General features: G+C 34.3%; 1 protein-coding gene across 1 annotated transcript in view; it reads left to right on the plus strand.

The window, feature by feature from the left end:
• TMEM26 (transmembrane protein 26) overlaps nucleotides 1-17,951 on the plus strand; it is a 40,945-nt gene that overhangs the window by 17,315 nt on the left and 5,679 nt on the right. Inside the window, exons 3-5 of the mRNA XM_036438389.2 lie at nucleotides 4,154-4,267; nucleotides 6,954-7,174; nucleotides 16,224-16,300. Coding sequence (XP_036294282.1) covers nucleotides 4,154-4,267; nucleotides 6,954-7,174; nucleotides 16,224-16,300 — 412 coding nt within the window. The remainder of the gene's footprint in view (nucleotides 1-4,153; nucleotides 4,268-6,953; nucleotides 7,175-16,223; nucleotides 16,301-17,951) is intronic.

A 17,951-nucleotide genomic window follows, 5' to 3' on the forward strand; every position in this document is an offset into this window, starting at 1 on the left:
GCAATGATATTATTTTATTACCTTCACTAAGATTAGATAATTTAAGATTAGATAATTAATTAACAATTTGTATTAGGATTTGTTCCTAAGACACCGCCTCCCCCAATATGCTAGAGTTTTACATGATGGTGTAAAAATTTATTTTTAACCTTTGCAGGGTCAATGAGCTCCTATATGGGACTAAGAATGTGCAGGGCTCCATAATCTGGCATCCAACGAAATGACATTTTTAGGAACCACAAGAACAAAAACAAGCCCCATCATCTGTACCATGCTATATAAATGCAATCAAATTTGGAGGGCCTATGTGAGATTATCTTAAATACAGACGATTACAGGAGATTCACTTTTGAGGGCCCTATGAGCTGCTTTAATGAAATAGGAAATCTGCTGTAGAGACCCAAAATAACCTTAAAGAAGAGGACTCATGAGACCCGCCATGAGGAAATGTGGACCATAGGTATTAGAACCACAGTGACTAAAAAATAAACAATGGCTTTCAGTCGGAGACCCTAGTGTATACACACAGAGGTTCTAATTTTTAAGTAAGTTGCTTCCTACGTGGGCAAGCTTATGCAGCAGGCTCTAGGCTGGATTCAGCTATTTCTTCTTATTAATGCACCTGTACACCACCACACAGGTCGTTAGTAGCATCCATCAGACACCAGCCTAGACTTCACATCTTCAGGGTTGGGGTTACAAGACTATGATTTTGTTTTTTTTGTTTTTGTTTTTTTTAAAAATATATTTTATTGATTTTGAACAGAGAGGAAGAGAGAGAGATAGAGAATTGGAAACATCGATCAGCTGCCTCTTGCACACCCCCTACTGGGGATATGCCCGCAACCAAGGTACATGCCCTTGACCGGAATCGAACCCGGGACCTTTCAGTCCCCAACCCGCCGCTCTATCCATTGAGCCAAACCGGTTTTGGCTACAAGACTATGTTTTACAGATAAACGATAGCTATGATATAATATTATTTTATTACCTTCACTAATAAAATATGTTAGGTAAGATCTGAGAATTTCCCCCTCCCCCTCAGTAGATTTATTTGTTGGCATTCATCATTTTATAGCAAAAGTAGGTCTCCTATATATGTTTTAGATATTGGAACATAGAAAGAAAATACTTACTCCAAATTTTAGGCATACAGAAGGGAAGTTAGCTCTGTGAACTCCTTTTGAAAAATTCCACAAGCATGTACCAATAATACAGGCATTAAGGAAAACATCTATCTGCCTTAAATCTCCTGCTTAAAAAAATATTAATGTGATAGGATATTTCTATACCTGTAGAAAAAGTATTTCTGTAACAGTAAATTGGTTGGTTCAATTTATCATGACTTTTAAAAACTGTGCCATAGGGAGTTAGGGGACTGTTTGAATTTTCTTACTACTTACTATTTTCAGGGGTATGGAAATAAGTTCACGATTTGAATCATTTTTCCCCTTCATATCCAATTCTATAATATGACATGGCTATCATCCACAATAACAATTCATTTCCCCAAATGCTTTTATAATATAAGTGTATGGCACAGTTAATTGATATACCAGTCAGATCCCATTACAACAAATAGCCTGCAACCAAAAGCTCTCTTTTTAATAAAAAAAGATTTTTTTTGAGCCATCGGCAGTACCTCTCTAATTTTCATACTACAAAAGAAATTGGGCCTTTAGTAGTAATGAAATCAACTCTTATTGACATGAGGAATTAAAGTGAATGCCCAGAGATTGGATTGGGCAGGGTGGGTAGAGATGGAAATACCTGGTAGAAAAAAATTGAGGGGGAAAAAAAGAGACAAAAATATATTGGAATTGCATTTAAAGAGATAAGAAATGGCAGAATAAAGGAATTCTCTTTGTCCATTCATTTAAGAAATGTTGGTTTTAATAATAATCACTTTTCCTATTTATGTCAAAGTATTTTCAGGTATGTTTTCTCATTTATAAATCCAGCAACTACATGAGTTCAGCATGGTATATGCACTTCTGTTTTATAGACGAGGACCCCAAGACTCAAAAAGATTAAGTACTTTTCTCAAGGCCATGCAGCTAATCAACAGCTTTCTAGGGCTTACAACCTATGGCTTGACCCCGACTCGGTTAACCACACTGCCTTTCTCAGTTATGTGTTCCATGTTTTAGAGGTCTTACCATCAAAATCATCTAAATTCTTCTTGATGGGAAAGAGTAATTTAATTTCCTTTCACTTTTTCCATTTACTTTGAATCCTAAATGTTCTAACCTATGACTTGGCATTAGGAAAACATTCTGACCTACTTCAGGCAGACATTCCTCTTGGACAATCAATTATGTACTCTTATTTCTGAATCTGACAAGGTCTGCATGAATGGAAACAAAATGGTTATGACAACAATTATGACCTTACCTCTTAGGCTTACTTATGAAGTGGTAAGTTAAAGCAATGGAAACTTGCTGGTCTTGATGGAGTCAGTTTGGTTTGACCCAAAGGAATATTTTTGAAGCTAATAAGAGTTTTTAGAACATGAACCATAAAAAAGTGGTTTGTTGGCACCCAGGTCATCTACCTGAACTCACATACATGGTGCTGATGTAAACAAGATGACTATAAAAACAATAAAGTCAGATTAGGTTTAAGAAGTCAAACCAGTTGCTCTTTAAAGTCCTAATACAGCTGCCACTTAAAGGGAAGTCTCATCAATGTATTATAAGTAGAATTATGAGAGTAGAGAGGGACTCCGGTTGGTTATAACGTCATGATATGGATGACAGCTGTTTGCTGCTAAGTTATCTTATACTGCAGTGCAGGTGACTTCCTTAAAATAAAAAGATGTCCATGGAGTTTTAGTGACAAGGATATAAAAAAAAAATTAAAGTTTTTTGGTCAAATTTTTGGTTTTTAACTAGAGTCACAATACTACAATTAGAATTTGTTACTTGGTTCAAGTAACTTATTAATTTTTTATCTTTATCTGTTCTCAGAGCCTTGGCAATATTAGAAAAAAAGTGTGCAAACAGTTGTATTTTACTCTTAGAGATATGGCACATGGCTATTTTTCTTAATTATTGTTGTCATCTCACCCATAATACTAGTACTTTTGATGGAAGATAGGAAAAAAATAGCCTCTTAACAGACTATATTTTCTACTTTTAAAAGAGCTCATAGAGTGATTGATGAAGTATCCAGAATAATTAAGAAAAATTCACTTCTTACAGCTTTAATATTTAAAAAATAGTTTCTCTCAAAATTCAAATGTGTGATCATGGATGAGTGGTAGTGGAGTGTGTTTCAAAAATCTGTTAGCCCTGCAGCTGTTTAAAGAAATCTTAAACCTTATCATTATATATTTTTTAACCATTTATGAAATAATCATGGGTACAGTTACATTTTTCAAGTACCACCTCTTTCCTCTTTTACTTTCTCTACCTCAGATTTCCAGCATCTGGCTGGATAAAAATCAAGCACAGCTCACTTGCAGAAATTTACATGCAATATTAAGGAAAAAGAAGGAGGAACAACAAATCTATTTTAGGTCTATTATAAAAATTTCTATAAACTTAAATTGACCTCTAAGCTGACACTAAATTATCTCAAGGGTAATATGCAAATTAACAATCACTCTGCTACACCAAACCCACACCCACAAGCCACACCCATCAGCCAAATCTATATTTTGGTGGGTTAATGTTAATTTTTTTTATTGTTTCAGTGCTTAATAGGCAAGATGGAAAAATAATTGGATCATCTACTTAAGCAAAATTGTATTTAGGTAAAAGAGGCTTCTTGGGACAAGAAACAAACTCTTAGAATGAATGCTTTGACCATGTATGTTTTAATGTTGTCATTGGTTGTTAGCTTATTTTACAGTTGTTCCAGGGTTCAAAATGGAACCCCATTGATCAATCTATAAATTCTACATTTCTCTACAATGAACTCAGAGAGTCAACATCCTCATAGACTTGTGGAACAATAAGACATATAGTTGACCTATTAAAAAGTGGTTTTTCTATCTCAAGCATATAATCTGGGTTTTGGGAATGTTTATCCATACTTTTTAAATTCCATATCTCTGCTCATAATTTCTTAGATACATTGGAGCTATTTTTAATTTTATCTTTGTGGGTTGTTGTTTTTTTGATATATTGCCTTTTTACAAAATTCTTAGTATTGTGGTAGCCAATCTGAAGAAATATCACAGAATGCCAGTAGCAAAGAAGACTTCAATCAAACTCTGATGTCAAGTGAAGATGCCCATGGAGGTGACAGTCTCATTGAGACGGTAAGAGCTTCCCCACAGAATGTTAAAAGGATCTAGCAAAGCTTCTCACCTAACAAGGATAGTGCGCTCCACACCTTTCAGCTTGTTCTAGGGAAATTTGCTCATTGTTTGTTTGACTCAGGAATTTGCGAAATAATTGTATTTTTTGGTTAAATTAAACATAGTTAACATGCATAATAGGCATATCCTATCTAATAAAAGGGTAATATGCAAATTAACAATCACTCTGCTACACCAAACCCACACCCACAAGCCACGCCCATCAGCCAATCAGGAGCAAGTATGCAAATTAACCCAACCAAGATGGCTGTGGCCATGGAGAGAGCAGGATGAAGGCTTGGGATACCCCAGTGATGAAAGAAGTCAAGCTTCTGCAGCCCTGGCCTGCTTTGTCCTTCACTTAAGGCTACAAAGTTTCAATTATAGAAGATAAATAAATCCCAGAGAAATGGGTGCCTCCACAGAGTGAGCAGAAGGCTTGGCTTGCTCCAGGCTACAAAGTTTCAATTGTAGATGATAAATAAATCCCAGATACCAAGGCCTCTACTTGGGCCACCAGGGGGTGTGGCCAACCTGCAAACTGCCATAGGTTCCTCACCTAGGCCACCCCAAAACCCAAGGTAACCCCCACCCTGATCTGGGACACCCTTTAGGGTAAACCAGCTGGCTCCTACCCAGGCACCAGGCCTCCATCCTATCTAATAAAAGAGTAATAGGCAGATTGACCATCATTCCAACACACAAGATAGCTGCCCCCATGTGGTCAAAGATCCTGCCCCTATGTGGACACAAGATGGCCAGCAGGGGAGGGTAGTTGGGAGGGACAGGCTGTCAGGGGAGTAGTAAGACATCAATCAGGCTGTCATGGGAGTGGTTAGGTGATAATCAGGCTGGCAGGCAGAAGTAGTTAGGGGCAATCAGGAAGGCAGGCAGTCAAGTAGTTGGGAGCCAGCAGTCCTGGATTGTGAGAGGGATCCCAGATTGGACAGGGTGCAGGCTGAGCTGAGGGACAACCCCCCCCTCTTCCTGTGCATGAATATTGTATATTTACTCACACACACACACACACACACACACACGTGTGTGTGTGTGTGTGTGTGTGTGTGTGTATATATATATATATATATATATATATATATATATATATATATATATATGTTTAACTTGCAGTATTAACAAACCTTTAATTCTTAGGTTAGACAATATATGTATAAAGTGAGATATATATATTTGTTCAGGGATTATATAAGATTGGGATCTTCCCTTCATTGTTTTAGGTGTTCATATTAATAAAATAAAGATTTCCAGCCAAAATTGAATCACTTCTTTGTTATTTACATGTATGATATTTTGAAAACTAACCTTGGCCCTATAGAAAATAATATATGGGAGAGACTACATGTATGATATTTTGAAAACTAACCATGGCCCTATAGAAAATAATATATGGGAGAAACTTAAGGCCAAGGCCTCTATCATTGAACCAGATTTCAACATTAAGATAGGCTATTGATTCTGTGAGGTTTAATAGAACTAGCCTTGGGTTCTAATTAAGCTCGAATTACAACTTACCAATATCACTTTGAACAAACCACTTAAGTCTCTGTATCTCAGTTGTTTTTTTTTAAATCTGGTAATTGAAAATATTAATATATTCCATGCTAGTATGGTCCCTGTAAGAAATAAATAACATGTATGTGAAGTCTCAAAGAAGAAATATAAAGAAGTGTGCAAATGAAAGATTATTGATCTTCATACATGGCTTCGATCAAGTTAGCATTCTGACTTTCTTTCATTTTCCCTCTATCCTTGCACTTGACATCATCAAGTAATCTAAAGAGATAAACACATTTGCACAAACATAGTTAAATTACTGCATAAATCAGTTGGAATCACTATCCAATTCATTTGAGACTTATGCTCTGTAGTCTTCAAAATATTATAACTTTTAGGGTCAATGATATACTTTAAAAACTTTTTTAGAAGTAAAGTGGGCAAGAAATATTATCCAGAATACATAAATGGAATGCAAATTTTCCTTAGAGTCCAAGAATAAAGGAAGGAAATAATGTGATTGTTAGCTTCTGAACTTTTGAATAGCATGTCAAATATTCAGAAAAAAACTTTATAGTTATTCTCTTTATTTACACTTAAGTAATGATTAAACATTACATTTTCTCATTTGATATAATAGTGCTTTAAAACAATAAAAACAAGAGAGAATGTTTGTATCATGCTAATATATCCCCAGATTTGAAAATTCAGACTTAAAATTGCTGAAAGAAAAAAATATAGGGAATTTTTTAATTTTAACATGGGGATTTAAAAAAATTAAAAATAATTGCTATGTGTTATACTTAGTTACAGAGAATAATAAAGTAAAAAATGATCTTTAAAACATCATAAAATTGTCTCTAAGTATCATTCAGGAGAACCCCACTAGCGAATGTAAGGTTTCAATTACTTTTAGTTATAAAGCTGCTCATTTCAAGGACCACATTAGCTTTTTAAAAACTTTCAGTGTTCAGTAAAAGGACTTTTACTTTCTTTAGTAAGTGAAGAATCATCCTCTGAAAGTAACCTTCCAGGGAAGCTAACTCTTGATTGAAAGCCATGGTGAAGAAGTGTCTCTCTCCCAGGTGGCAACTCATAATCCTTTTGTCTGTATGGCATTTCTGTTAAACAGGCCAAAGTGTTTGTAAATAACTTATCTACCGTGTGTGAGAAAGACTGGACTTTGGGACTCCATCAGACATTCCTGTTAATGCTAATAATTGGAAGATGGCTTCTACCTATTGGAGGCACCATCACTCGAGACCAACTCTCTGAACTTCTCCTTTTGTTTGTGGGGACAGCTGCTGACATTCTGGAATTCACAAGTGAGACCTTGGCAGAAAAAACTGTGAGGTAAGCAGTGAAAGGCCCTGCTGGGAAAAGACCTTCTCTACAAGGTCAGAGCCCACACAATTGTTTCGTTGTTCCATCATTTCTATTCTGCATGAATAAGGATTTTTAGTATACTATATGCCAAATGGTTGAATCACAGACTTTGATGCTGTGCAGATACATATTGGGTACAAGCCCAGTGGAGATGAGATAGAGATAGAGACAGTGGCAGACTTTAATACAGAAAGGAGGTTTCTGCTAGAGAAAGGGGGCAAATAATTTTTCCTATGAGTGAGACAGAAAAGCTCTGCATGTCTGCAGGACCACAGGTTAGACAGAACCATGGTTACCTAAACATCTTCTGGAGATGGATGACTGCCACTAGCTGTACTTTCACATTTTCAGGTGTCCAGGAATGTAGCAAGATCCTCTTCCAGAGCACAGCACAGCTATAATTCCAAGAAAGCACCTAGAAGAGACTTGGCAAAACCTTTCCCCTGCCCCGCTGGGAAATTTATATTCCCTGGTGTGAATGGAGAATGGGGCATATTAGGTTTCATTTTACTAAATTTTATTTTTAGTCAGTTTTGTTCAAAGTGCCCAAGGCTTTCTGGAGTAGATGCCTATAAATTAAAACTTATTGAGTTGGTACTTTATTTTTGCCACAAGCAAACAAACTCAGAATCCATGATCACATCTGTTTATGGAACTACTTTCTTACCGTAAGGGATTTAAATCTCAGTGCCTGAATGTACTTTCAGCTTGGTTTGCTTTGCACTATGCTATAAAAATAAATTGCAATGTGGCTGGCTGTTAATGCTACAGTTTACTGTATGCTATGTTTCTCAAACAACAAAATATAAAGCTGAACAAAATGCACTAACTGAGAAAACTTAATACCCCAATTATAGCGCAAAGTATATCTATAACCACAGGTTACTTTTACATGATCATTTTTTGTCTCACTATACTTATTTTTCTTATACCTCATTATAAGAAAAAGTGGGCATATAATTTTAAAAAGAATACAATCTAAGTTGATCCAATATCTTCAAAATGTTTATTTTAGTTTTGTAACTTTAATAACTTCCACTGGGTCAGTGATTTTTATCATATAACTAATTTTCAGATACACAAGGACACAATACAATAGAGTTACAAGAAAACACAAAGAAATCCTTACCAAGAACATAAACACAATAAATAACTACAGGTACTGAGACAGGAACATGAGAATATAAATATAATTACTACACCTCTATAGAAATAAACACATAAATGCTAAATATCAAGAGGGGTGGGAGGGATATTAAGTAGGAAATAGGGTATTCAGGAGCTATACAAAAATGATACATTCATTTTTCCATCCTCTGTGACTGATTATCTAGTATGTGCCAGGCAATGTATTGGTCAGATATTGGGGAGCAAGTGATGAGCAAAAGAATATACAATCCTATCTAAACTGAGGCAATTTCAATTTCTTCTGATCAGAATGTTTCACAAATCTCCCCCCCCCACCCCCATTTAAAGCTTATATCATGTCCTGAAGATAGTATCAAATAAATTATGCCATGGTTTCAGTTTTTAAATTTCTTTTCAGGTTTCATGATCAATGCAGTTATATAAAAAGTAAAGAAGTAACTTTACTTTTTATATAACTGCATTGTGTCCTTGAACTTCTGTAGTCTCTACTCCATTCCTGCATGTTTCTGTTACTCAGATTCCAAAATCAAGGCCCAGAAAGAACCTAGAAACCTAGAGCTGTTTCTCTCCTAAAACTCACCTCACAAATTCTGATTTCACCTCAGCGCCCATCTATATTGCAAGAATTAACACTAGTAATCCCCCTTTCTTCAAAGATTTACCCCCCTCCCATTATGGCATAGCTTTTCCCTGTGGTCTCAACAGTACAATCACAAAGAATAAATTTAGTATACACAGAAAGGATGTTTATATGTAGTATCAAAGGAGGCTACTTCATTTTAATTTATTTAGCATTATCTATATTAGTACAGTATTTTATTTTCTATTTTATTTTATTCCATAGTTTGGACTGATTAGGAAAAAGCTTGCAATGACATTTTACAATGGAAGTACATTCCAATAATATCTACCTCTTCCCTATATCCTGACTAAAATCTCAAATCTAATTTTTTGACCTAAATCAATTTACTTCATTATGCCCATATGAAGCTAATCTGCCTTATTTTAATAAGTTTACATACTGCAAATATTTCTTAATTTCTTTATATAGCATAAAAGTCAACTATTATAATTCAATGGTTAAATGATATTTACTAAACGTATAGATTTATATAACCATCACCAGAATTAAGATTCCTTATTGCAGTCAATTCTCACTCCCACTAGCAATTCTAGGTAACTATCAACATGCTTTCTGTTTTCAAAAAAACATTTCATGTAAATGGAATCATGAAATAGTAGTCTTTTGTGACTAGTTTTCTCATAGCATAATGTTTTGGGGTTCACATTGTTGCATGTATCAGTAGTTAGCCTCTTTTAAATTGCTGAATAGTATCCCATGCATATACCACATGTTACTTATCCATTTCATAGTCAATATACATGTATTGCTATTTTCTTGCATTAAAAATGATATTGCTATGAGATTCACTTACAAGCCTTTGGATGGATCTGTTTTCATTTCTGTTGTATAGATAACTAGAAGTAGAATGACTGGGTTTTATTTAAGTACATGATTAACGTTTAAGAAACTTCCAAACTTTTCCAAAGTGCCTGTACCTTTTTATATTCCCACCAACAATGAGAATTCCTTCCTCTCCCCCTACCCCCACATCCTCAATAACACTTTTTTTTCAGTCTTTGGTAATCACCACTGTAGTGGGTTCAGAGTAGGATCATATTGTGGTTTTAATTTATATTTCCCTAATGACTAATGCTGTTGAGCATCTTTCCATATACTGATTAATTAGACTTTCATATATCTTCCATTGTAAAGTGCCTGTTCAAATTTTTGTTCATTATTCATTGGATTTATTTTTTATTATTATTGAGTTATTAGTTCTTTATATATTCTGGATACAAATCCTTTATTATATGTATAAATGTAAATGTTTTCTCCCAGTATACATATTTTTTTTATTCTTTAATGTCATCTGAAGAACACTTTAAAAAGTTTTGATATAATCCCATATATCTATTTTTTTCTTTTATGTAGTACTTTGGGTATCATATCTATTATAAAACATATTTTCCTCACCTAAAATTAGATATATTCTCCTCTGTAATATTTTGACTTATTTTTTTTTGGGGGGGAGGTAGTGTGAGGTAAGGTTCTAAGTTCATTTTTGTCTTGTTTTGTTTTGGGCATTATTCCAATATTATTTCCCCCCCAGCTAGGACCAATTCTCCTAGCACCATTTGTTGAATAATCTACTCATTCTCTATTAAATTGCTCTGGCATCTTTGCTAACTGATCATATATGTAAGAGTTTTTGTTTTGTTTTTTAATGGATATTCTATTGGGTTCCATTGCTGTATATGTCCATTTTTATACCAGTACCCCATTATTGTGATTACTAAAGTGCTATGGTAAGTTTTGGAACTGAATTCTGTAAGTCTTTTAACATTGTTCTTCTTAAAAATTGTTTCAGCTACTCTAGGTCCTTTGTATTTCCATTAAAGTTTTATAATCAGTTTGTCAAATTCTATAAAACAATCTGTGGGAATTTTGATAAGAACTATTTTAAATCTAAGCACCAATTTGTGAATAAATGACATCTTAATATTTTCTTCAATCTATGGAAGACATTAACTATCTCATATTTTATTAAAATGCTCTTTAATTTTTCTCAACAATGCTCTGTAAGATTTTTTTGTTAATCCTCATCCAAGGCTATTTTTACCATTGATTTTTTTTTTAAAGAGAGAATAGAAAGGAGGGAGGGAAATAGTAAGAGAGAAAGAGAGAGATTGATGTGAGAGAGACACATTGATTGGTTGCCTCCTGCATGTACCTCCATCAGGCCCAGGAATTAACCTGTAACCCAGGTAAGTGTCCTTAACCAGGAATGGTACCCATGACCCTTCGATGCCAGGGAAGGCCAACACTTTAATCTCTGAACCACATTGACCAGAGGTGCTTTGTAATTTGAAATGTACAATGCTTTTCCCTCTTTAATGTCCTTTAGGAATTTTAAACTAGTTCACCCAGTGCTTAACATCTCTCCTGTCTTTTGTTTCAAGAGAAGGAAGGAAGAGGGTGAATTTAATCTTTCTCCCCTACTGCACCAGTCTTGAATACAATCTTCTTTGCCTTATTAACTCAGCTGTGTCCAAATTGTCTTTGACATAGCCAAGCTGGAAGAATATGGAAACATCCCATGGGCAAGAGTGCCTCAGACTCCGCTGCTTTTAACTAAAGTTCTACTAGATTTTCATGAATAAATGTAACTCAATTTATTATTTGCTTTTGTTGACTTCCAGAGATGAAAAGTGTTTTTTGTTTCTTTTTTTTAAAACAAATTGCCCAGTGTTAGGTATGTTTGTTGGGGAGAGGATTTGCTGACTTTCTCATTCTGCTACAGCAACCCTCTAACAATTTAAAAGTCTGAATTTCAATGTCACTGCTGGGGAGAGTTAAGCGGTCATTACATCTTTGGTGATCAGTCTGTTCAGTGTTTTCTGAGCACAGATCATTTATTAAAAAGAACAAATTTGTTCCAATAGCATTACTGTTATTTTACTGTGAGTATTTGACCTCACAATGGAGGGTTTTCTTATGTTTACACTATTTTCTTTTTATTTGGCTTTTTTTGCTTGGTGAAACATTTCTTCCAGGCTAAATTAATGTTTAATTTTCTTGTGTTTTTTTTTCTCTATCTCCTTTATCATCCACCTCCAAAAGGGTTTGTTTGTAAAAGCAAGATGGATTTTATTCACTGATTTTCTCCTATCTACAGAAATATTTCCACTCCCAAAAAGAAATAGCTAAGCAATTTAGCAATGCATGACTTTATTTTTATCACTTAATATATATAATGCACCAAATTCCAGTTTTTTATCCACTCAGTTTTCCAAATATAGAAGTGATGCTCACATCTACAATTATGCGACTCTAGAGCCTTTGTCTCTTTATGAATAGAGTCCATTGTCTGCTTACATGCTTTTCAGTTGACATTTATGGAGACAGATTACACATGAGAAAATGGGGCAAGACAATTGCGGGAGACAGTTACACAATGCAGACAATGTTGGACAAATTCACTCCAAAATTCCTATACAATTTTTTGAGTGTTTGCCATTTAAATTCAGTGATTTATTTATATTCTAACCTTTCTGAGTAATTTTTACTGTTTGATTTAATAATACAAATTTATCTGCTTCAAAAATTATCTGGCCATCATTTTTAAAGTTATTTTAATAACTTTACTAATAAGTTTCTCAACACACACATTCTCCCATGTTTTGTTTGTGCTCAGATAAAACTTGCATATGCAAAAAACATGCATTCATTATTTTAGGGTTAAAATTTGGGTTACTTAGAGCTACGGTTAGTATATTTTTATCCCTATTATGTATAATAAAATTAAAATACAAAGAGTTTAAGAAGAATGCTCACATAATAAAAATATAACTACTAGATAATATTTATTTATTACTTGCTGTGTTCCAAGTACTCTTCTAAGGGTTTTAGTTTTAATAAGTTATTTAGTCTTTATAATAGCACTATGAAGTAGATACTATCATTTCAATCATTTTTAAACATATATTGCACTTTAAAAATATTTTTATTGATTTCTGAGAGAAGGAAGAGGGAGAGAGAGATAGAAGTGTCAATGATGAGAGAGAATCATTGAACAGCTGCTTCCTGCATGCCCTACACTAGGGACTGAGCCCACAACCCGGGCATATGCCCCGACAGGGAATTGAACCATGACTCCTGGTTCATACATTGATGCTCAACCACTGAGCCATCCTGGATAGGCATTTCCATCATTTTTTAAACTTAACAGTGACAGCTAAGAGAAGTTGACAAAGTCTCAAGCTCAAATGAAAATAAAGGCAGTAACTAACTTGTAGTGATCTTTCATAGTCTTTACGGAGTTTTGTTCTAAGAGCTTTATATATTTAATATATTTAAGCAACATACTTAATAAAATTATCATATAAAATACAATAGCTATTATTATTACCTTCATATCAAAGATGAATATACAATAGTATAGCATATTGGGATTAAGTTAGTTCTTCATATCCATGTAGCTAGCTAATGATCAGTCTGGGATTGGAGGCCCAGATTTCTCTGGTGAGGGTGGAGCTAATATTTGAACTTGAGCAACCTAGTACTAGAGCTTATGCTTCCCCATCACTTTCTGCTGCCTTGAAGAAAAATTGTACATGAGTTATTGGTAGAATTATTGAAGTTTTGGATTAGAAGAAACTTCAAAAGTGACTACCTATTTTACATCTATTATAAAATCTTTTCCAAAAATTTCTCAATAAGTTTTGTCCAATCTTTCTTTGAAATTTTTGCTAACAGAGAATACACTACCCCAGGAGCAGGTTATTCTATTTTAAGTTAATATTATTAGAAATAATTTTCCTCTATTGTGAAGAAATTTGGATTCTTATAGGTGCTACTGAAGACCTTTTAACCTGAATCGGCTCTCTGAAGTCACAAGAAATAAGTTTAATTTATTTCCCACATGATAGCCCTTTAAATGTATGAAATAACGTTTGAAAAGAATCTTCTCTAGTTTTCAGTTTCTTGAACTACTCCACATGGCTCTGAGTTATCTATCATACTGTCTCTCTCCTTTGAACCAAAAAGTTTTTAATTGTTCTTCATAAAACAAAGCAAAACACATAATATTTCAGATATGTTCTGAACATTGTACAATAGAACAGGAGTAAAACTTTCCATTTCCTTTATGTAAATATTATAGTATAGTGGTTAAAAGGGTGGATGTTTAAACCAGCTATTTAATTTTGATTTCTTTACCCAACACTTATAATCACATGAATTCAAATAAGTTACTTCAACTCTGTATGCCTCAGTTTCCCCACTGGTCAAGTAAAAAAAATAGTGAGTTTACTTTGTAGAGTTGGTATTAGGATGAAGTGTGATCATAGAGTTAAACACTTAGAAAACTGCCTGAATATAGTTCAGACACTATAAGCAAAATTGTTTAAAAATTCAGGTACTTGTTGAAGGTCTACTATAAAAAGAGATTGACATTGCAAAGAAGGAAAAGTAATTGACTGTGTTTCTTAGGTATTTCCACTTAAAATGCTAGTCTTTATTCTTTTTGTAAAGCAACTTATGATTGCACTTGATTTTGGAAAATCATAAATCAAGTAGCACTGTACACTCATAATTAGATAATAGTAAGGAAAAATATTTGAGTGTTTTTATGACTGCTTCTGTGAAACGCTACCTCTTTTATCCTATTCTATATTATCCGGTCAAGATCTTTTGGGATCCTGACTGTGTCTCCTGGAGTTTTAGCTTCCCATCCAACCTCCATGTCATATGTGCATATGGGAAGCCTTCCATCAATGTCAGCAACCAAGTCATTGATGAAATACGAAGTAGAACAGGATCAAAGGCAGAGCCTGCAGCAACCCATTACAGAGCTCCTTTGGAGAGTCATTTTACACAGTTAAGACTCCATCTAACTATATTCAAACCCAACATATTTCTTAATCTTGTTAATAGGAACACTATGAGAGGCTTTTTATAAGCTTTGGTAAAATCCCAATGTCAATGATTAATTTATATATCATTACCTACCTGGTAATCCTACTTCTATTTAAAAGAAAGAGAGAGAAAATAATCATAGCGGAGTGCTAATTATTCTCAGGTTACTTGTGCTGATTCCTAGTAAAGCTCTCAGAAATCTTTTAAATAGTCCTATATAATCTAACTAGGGATTAATAGTAAGTGTGCCTTTTGTAGTTTAAGAAATCCTGGTTCGTTTTGAAAGTCAGGACTTTTTGTGTGTGTGTGTGTCACCAACCTTGTCTCCACCATTAACTGCCAAGACAGATAATGATGGCTTAGAATTCTCATTTACAAACTTTCTCTGAGTTTTGAGATCTAATTTTTGAGCCACTCAATTCTTGAAACATTTAAAGGTATTCCTTACAATCACTTCATGCAGTTCGGTTTCAATTACTCTTCTCTGATACTTTTCTCTCTTTCTCCAATCTGAAAACTCCACCTTGACAAGGTAGTTGGCAACAAGATCTGTAATTATACCACTATCCTGAAATTAATAACTTCATTTGAATTTTTGCTAAAAAGGTGACTTTGATACTTTGAAATATGTTTTGTATTTTTGTAACTTCTTTATGGCTTTAGTCTTACACACTATTCTTCTAGATCTAGGGCATTTGTTTATTTGCTAAGTGTGGGTCCTTCTTTTGTACATTCAAAAGTTTCTTCTATAGATATTTGGTGTTTATGATTGGCCAGGCACTGTTCTAGGCACTGGGGATACAGAGGTATATAAAACAGTCATGTTCCTTGACTTACATTCTAAAATCTGGTGTAAATCTTTGATAATTGGATTTATCTCCCCACTTGTTTTCCAACTGAGGATAGCTTTCTTTTAATGCTGAGCTTTTAACTGTTGGGCATCATGTAGCGCTTTTGAGATGTATTTTAAAGTTTAAATCTTGGGATCTTAGAACAATTTTCACTTTTTCTCCTTGAATTTTTTTTTCAAATCAGCCCCCTGATTTTCCATGTCAACATCTAACATTTCTCCCATCTTTTTTCTCCTTTAATATTGACATGATTTTGTAAAAGTAAAGGCAGCAATTAGGATTTTTCATAATTCACAAAGATGTTGGCAAATGTGGTGGTCAAGGCTAACCTCTCTGACTCTGTGTCTCCCCCCCCCTTTTTTTTTTACATTAGTCCATTGTAATTATGCATGGATTTTTCATGGATTTATAATATCAGCAATATATAATAAGATTTATTAGGGTATACTAAAATATGAGAAGAAAGAGAAAAGAGTTTTCTTTTCTGCATGTGATCATATCTTAATCGCTAATTTAAAATGTGTCTGCATTCTAGGAATAACCCTGGCCTAGTCTATGGCATCCTTTGTATTTGGACCTGGAGCATGCTGCAGTTTCCACTTGACTTGGCAGGTAAGTGTCTTGATGTTTCTACAATAAATGAAACAGAAAAGTACAAATTCTTGATCATAAATTATAAGAAAGCTAAGGTGGCATTTAAGGGAATTATCATTTTTATCTTTTGATATCTCAGTGTTAGTTCCAGTTCAGTTTAGATGAAAAGAAGATTAAAACTTCGGAAAGCCATTTGCAGATTTACTCTGATACATGGTGAGTCTGAGAAAGTTGAGAGGATAAGAGCACAGCTTTACATTCACTTCATACAGTGGTTGCATCATTTAACATTTGTAAAGCCTCGTGTAACTTAGTGAACACACCTGTGTGTCAGTTTTTTATCTATGAAATGGAAATGATAATCATAGTAACTAGGGTTGAGAATCTTCTTGCTTTTGACAGCAGAGTTGTATTCCATTGTGTAACTGCACCACAGATTTTTTATCCATGTGTCTACTGTTGGATACTTGGGCTGCTTCAAAATCTTGGCTATTGTAAATAATGCTAATGATTTATTTTTTATGGCACCCTCATAAGTAATATTATGGCAAGTATTTTGCCATAGTTAAGATTTAGAAGTTCCTAGGTGCACATTAGTAGATGAGTAGATTAAAAAAAAAAATTCTGTGGTATATTTACACAATGGAATACTACTCAACCATAAAAAAGAAGGAAATCATACCTTTTGGGACAGCATGGATGGACATGTAGAGCAATGTGCTAAGTGAAATAAGCCAGTCAGGAAAAAGATAAGTACCATATGATTTCATTTAAATGTGGAATCTAATGAACAAAATAAACTAACAAACACAATAGACTTAGACAGAGACTAGACTGACAACTGTCAGAAAGGAGAGATTGGGAGAATGGGTGGAAAGATGAAGGAACTGGGCAAAGAAAAAAAAGAATACATTGACACAAAAATAGTGATTATCAGAGGGAAAGGGGGGTGGGAAGAGGTAGAAGAAATTGAAGGGGGAATAAATAGTGATGGAAGTAGAGTTGACTGGGTGTTGAATACACAATACAACACACAGATGACGGATTAAAGATTGTACACCTGAAACCTATATACTTAATTTATTAACCAATGTAATGCCAATAAATTCAATAAAATTAAAATAAAAAAATAAAATTTTCTGCATCTTTTTTTTGGCTCACTTTAATAGGCCTAGACATTTCAGAGGTCATTTTAAACCTTAGCATCTACTTTTCTGAAACAAAATTGTCACTAGGTTAGATGGAAAGAGTGGCTGTAGCTTTGAAGCTTTTTGGAAATACTGAAATCTAATTACCAGTTAATAATTACAAACAAACAAACAAACAAACATATGCCAATAACACAAACGAGAGAGAGAGAGAGAGAGAGAGAGAGAGAGAGAGAGAGAGAGAAAGAGAGAGAGAGAGAGAGAGAGAGAGAGAGAGGAGAGAGAGAGAGGGAGGAGAGAGAGAGATAGAGATGTCATAATGTGCCCTGAAAGGTGTCCTATACCGATTGATCTGCTGGTGTCTTTGGACAGAATATTCGGCACTATCACTCTACATATGGAACAATAATACTCTTAGGAAGTCCACTGGGAGCATTTTTCCGACTCTAACTTCTTTGGAAATACTATTATTGATCTTTTGTTGTTGTGGTTGTTGTTTATTGTCTTTCAATCTGCTGATC

This window comes from Pipistrellus kuhlii, unplaced genomic scaffold, assembly GCF_014108245.1.
Source record: "Pipistrellus kuhlii isolate mPipKuh1 unplaced genomic scaffold, mPipKuh1.p scaffold_m20_p_15, whole genome shotgun sequence".
Taxonomy (NCBI): domain Eukaryota; kingdom Metazoa; phylum Chordata; class Mammalia; order Chiroptera; family Vespertilionidae; genus Pipistrellus; species Pipistrellus kuhlii.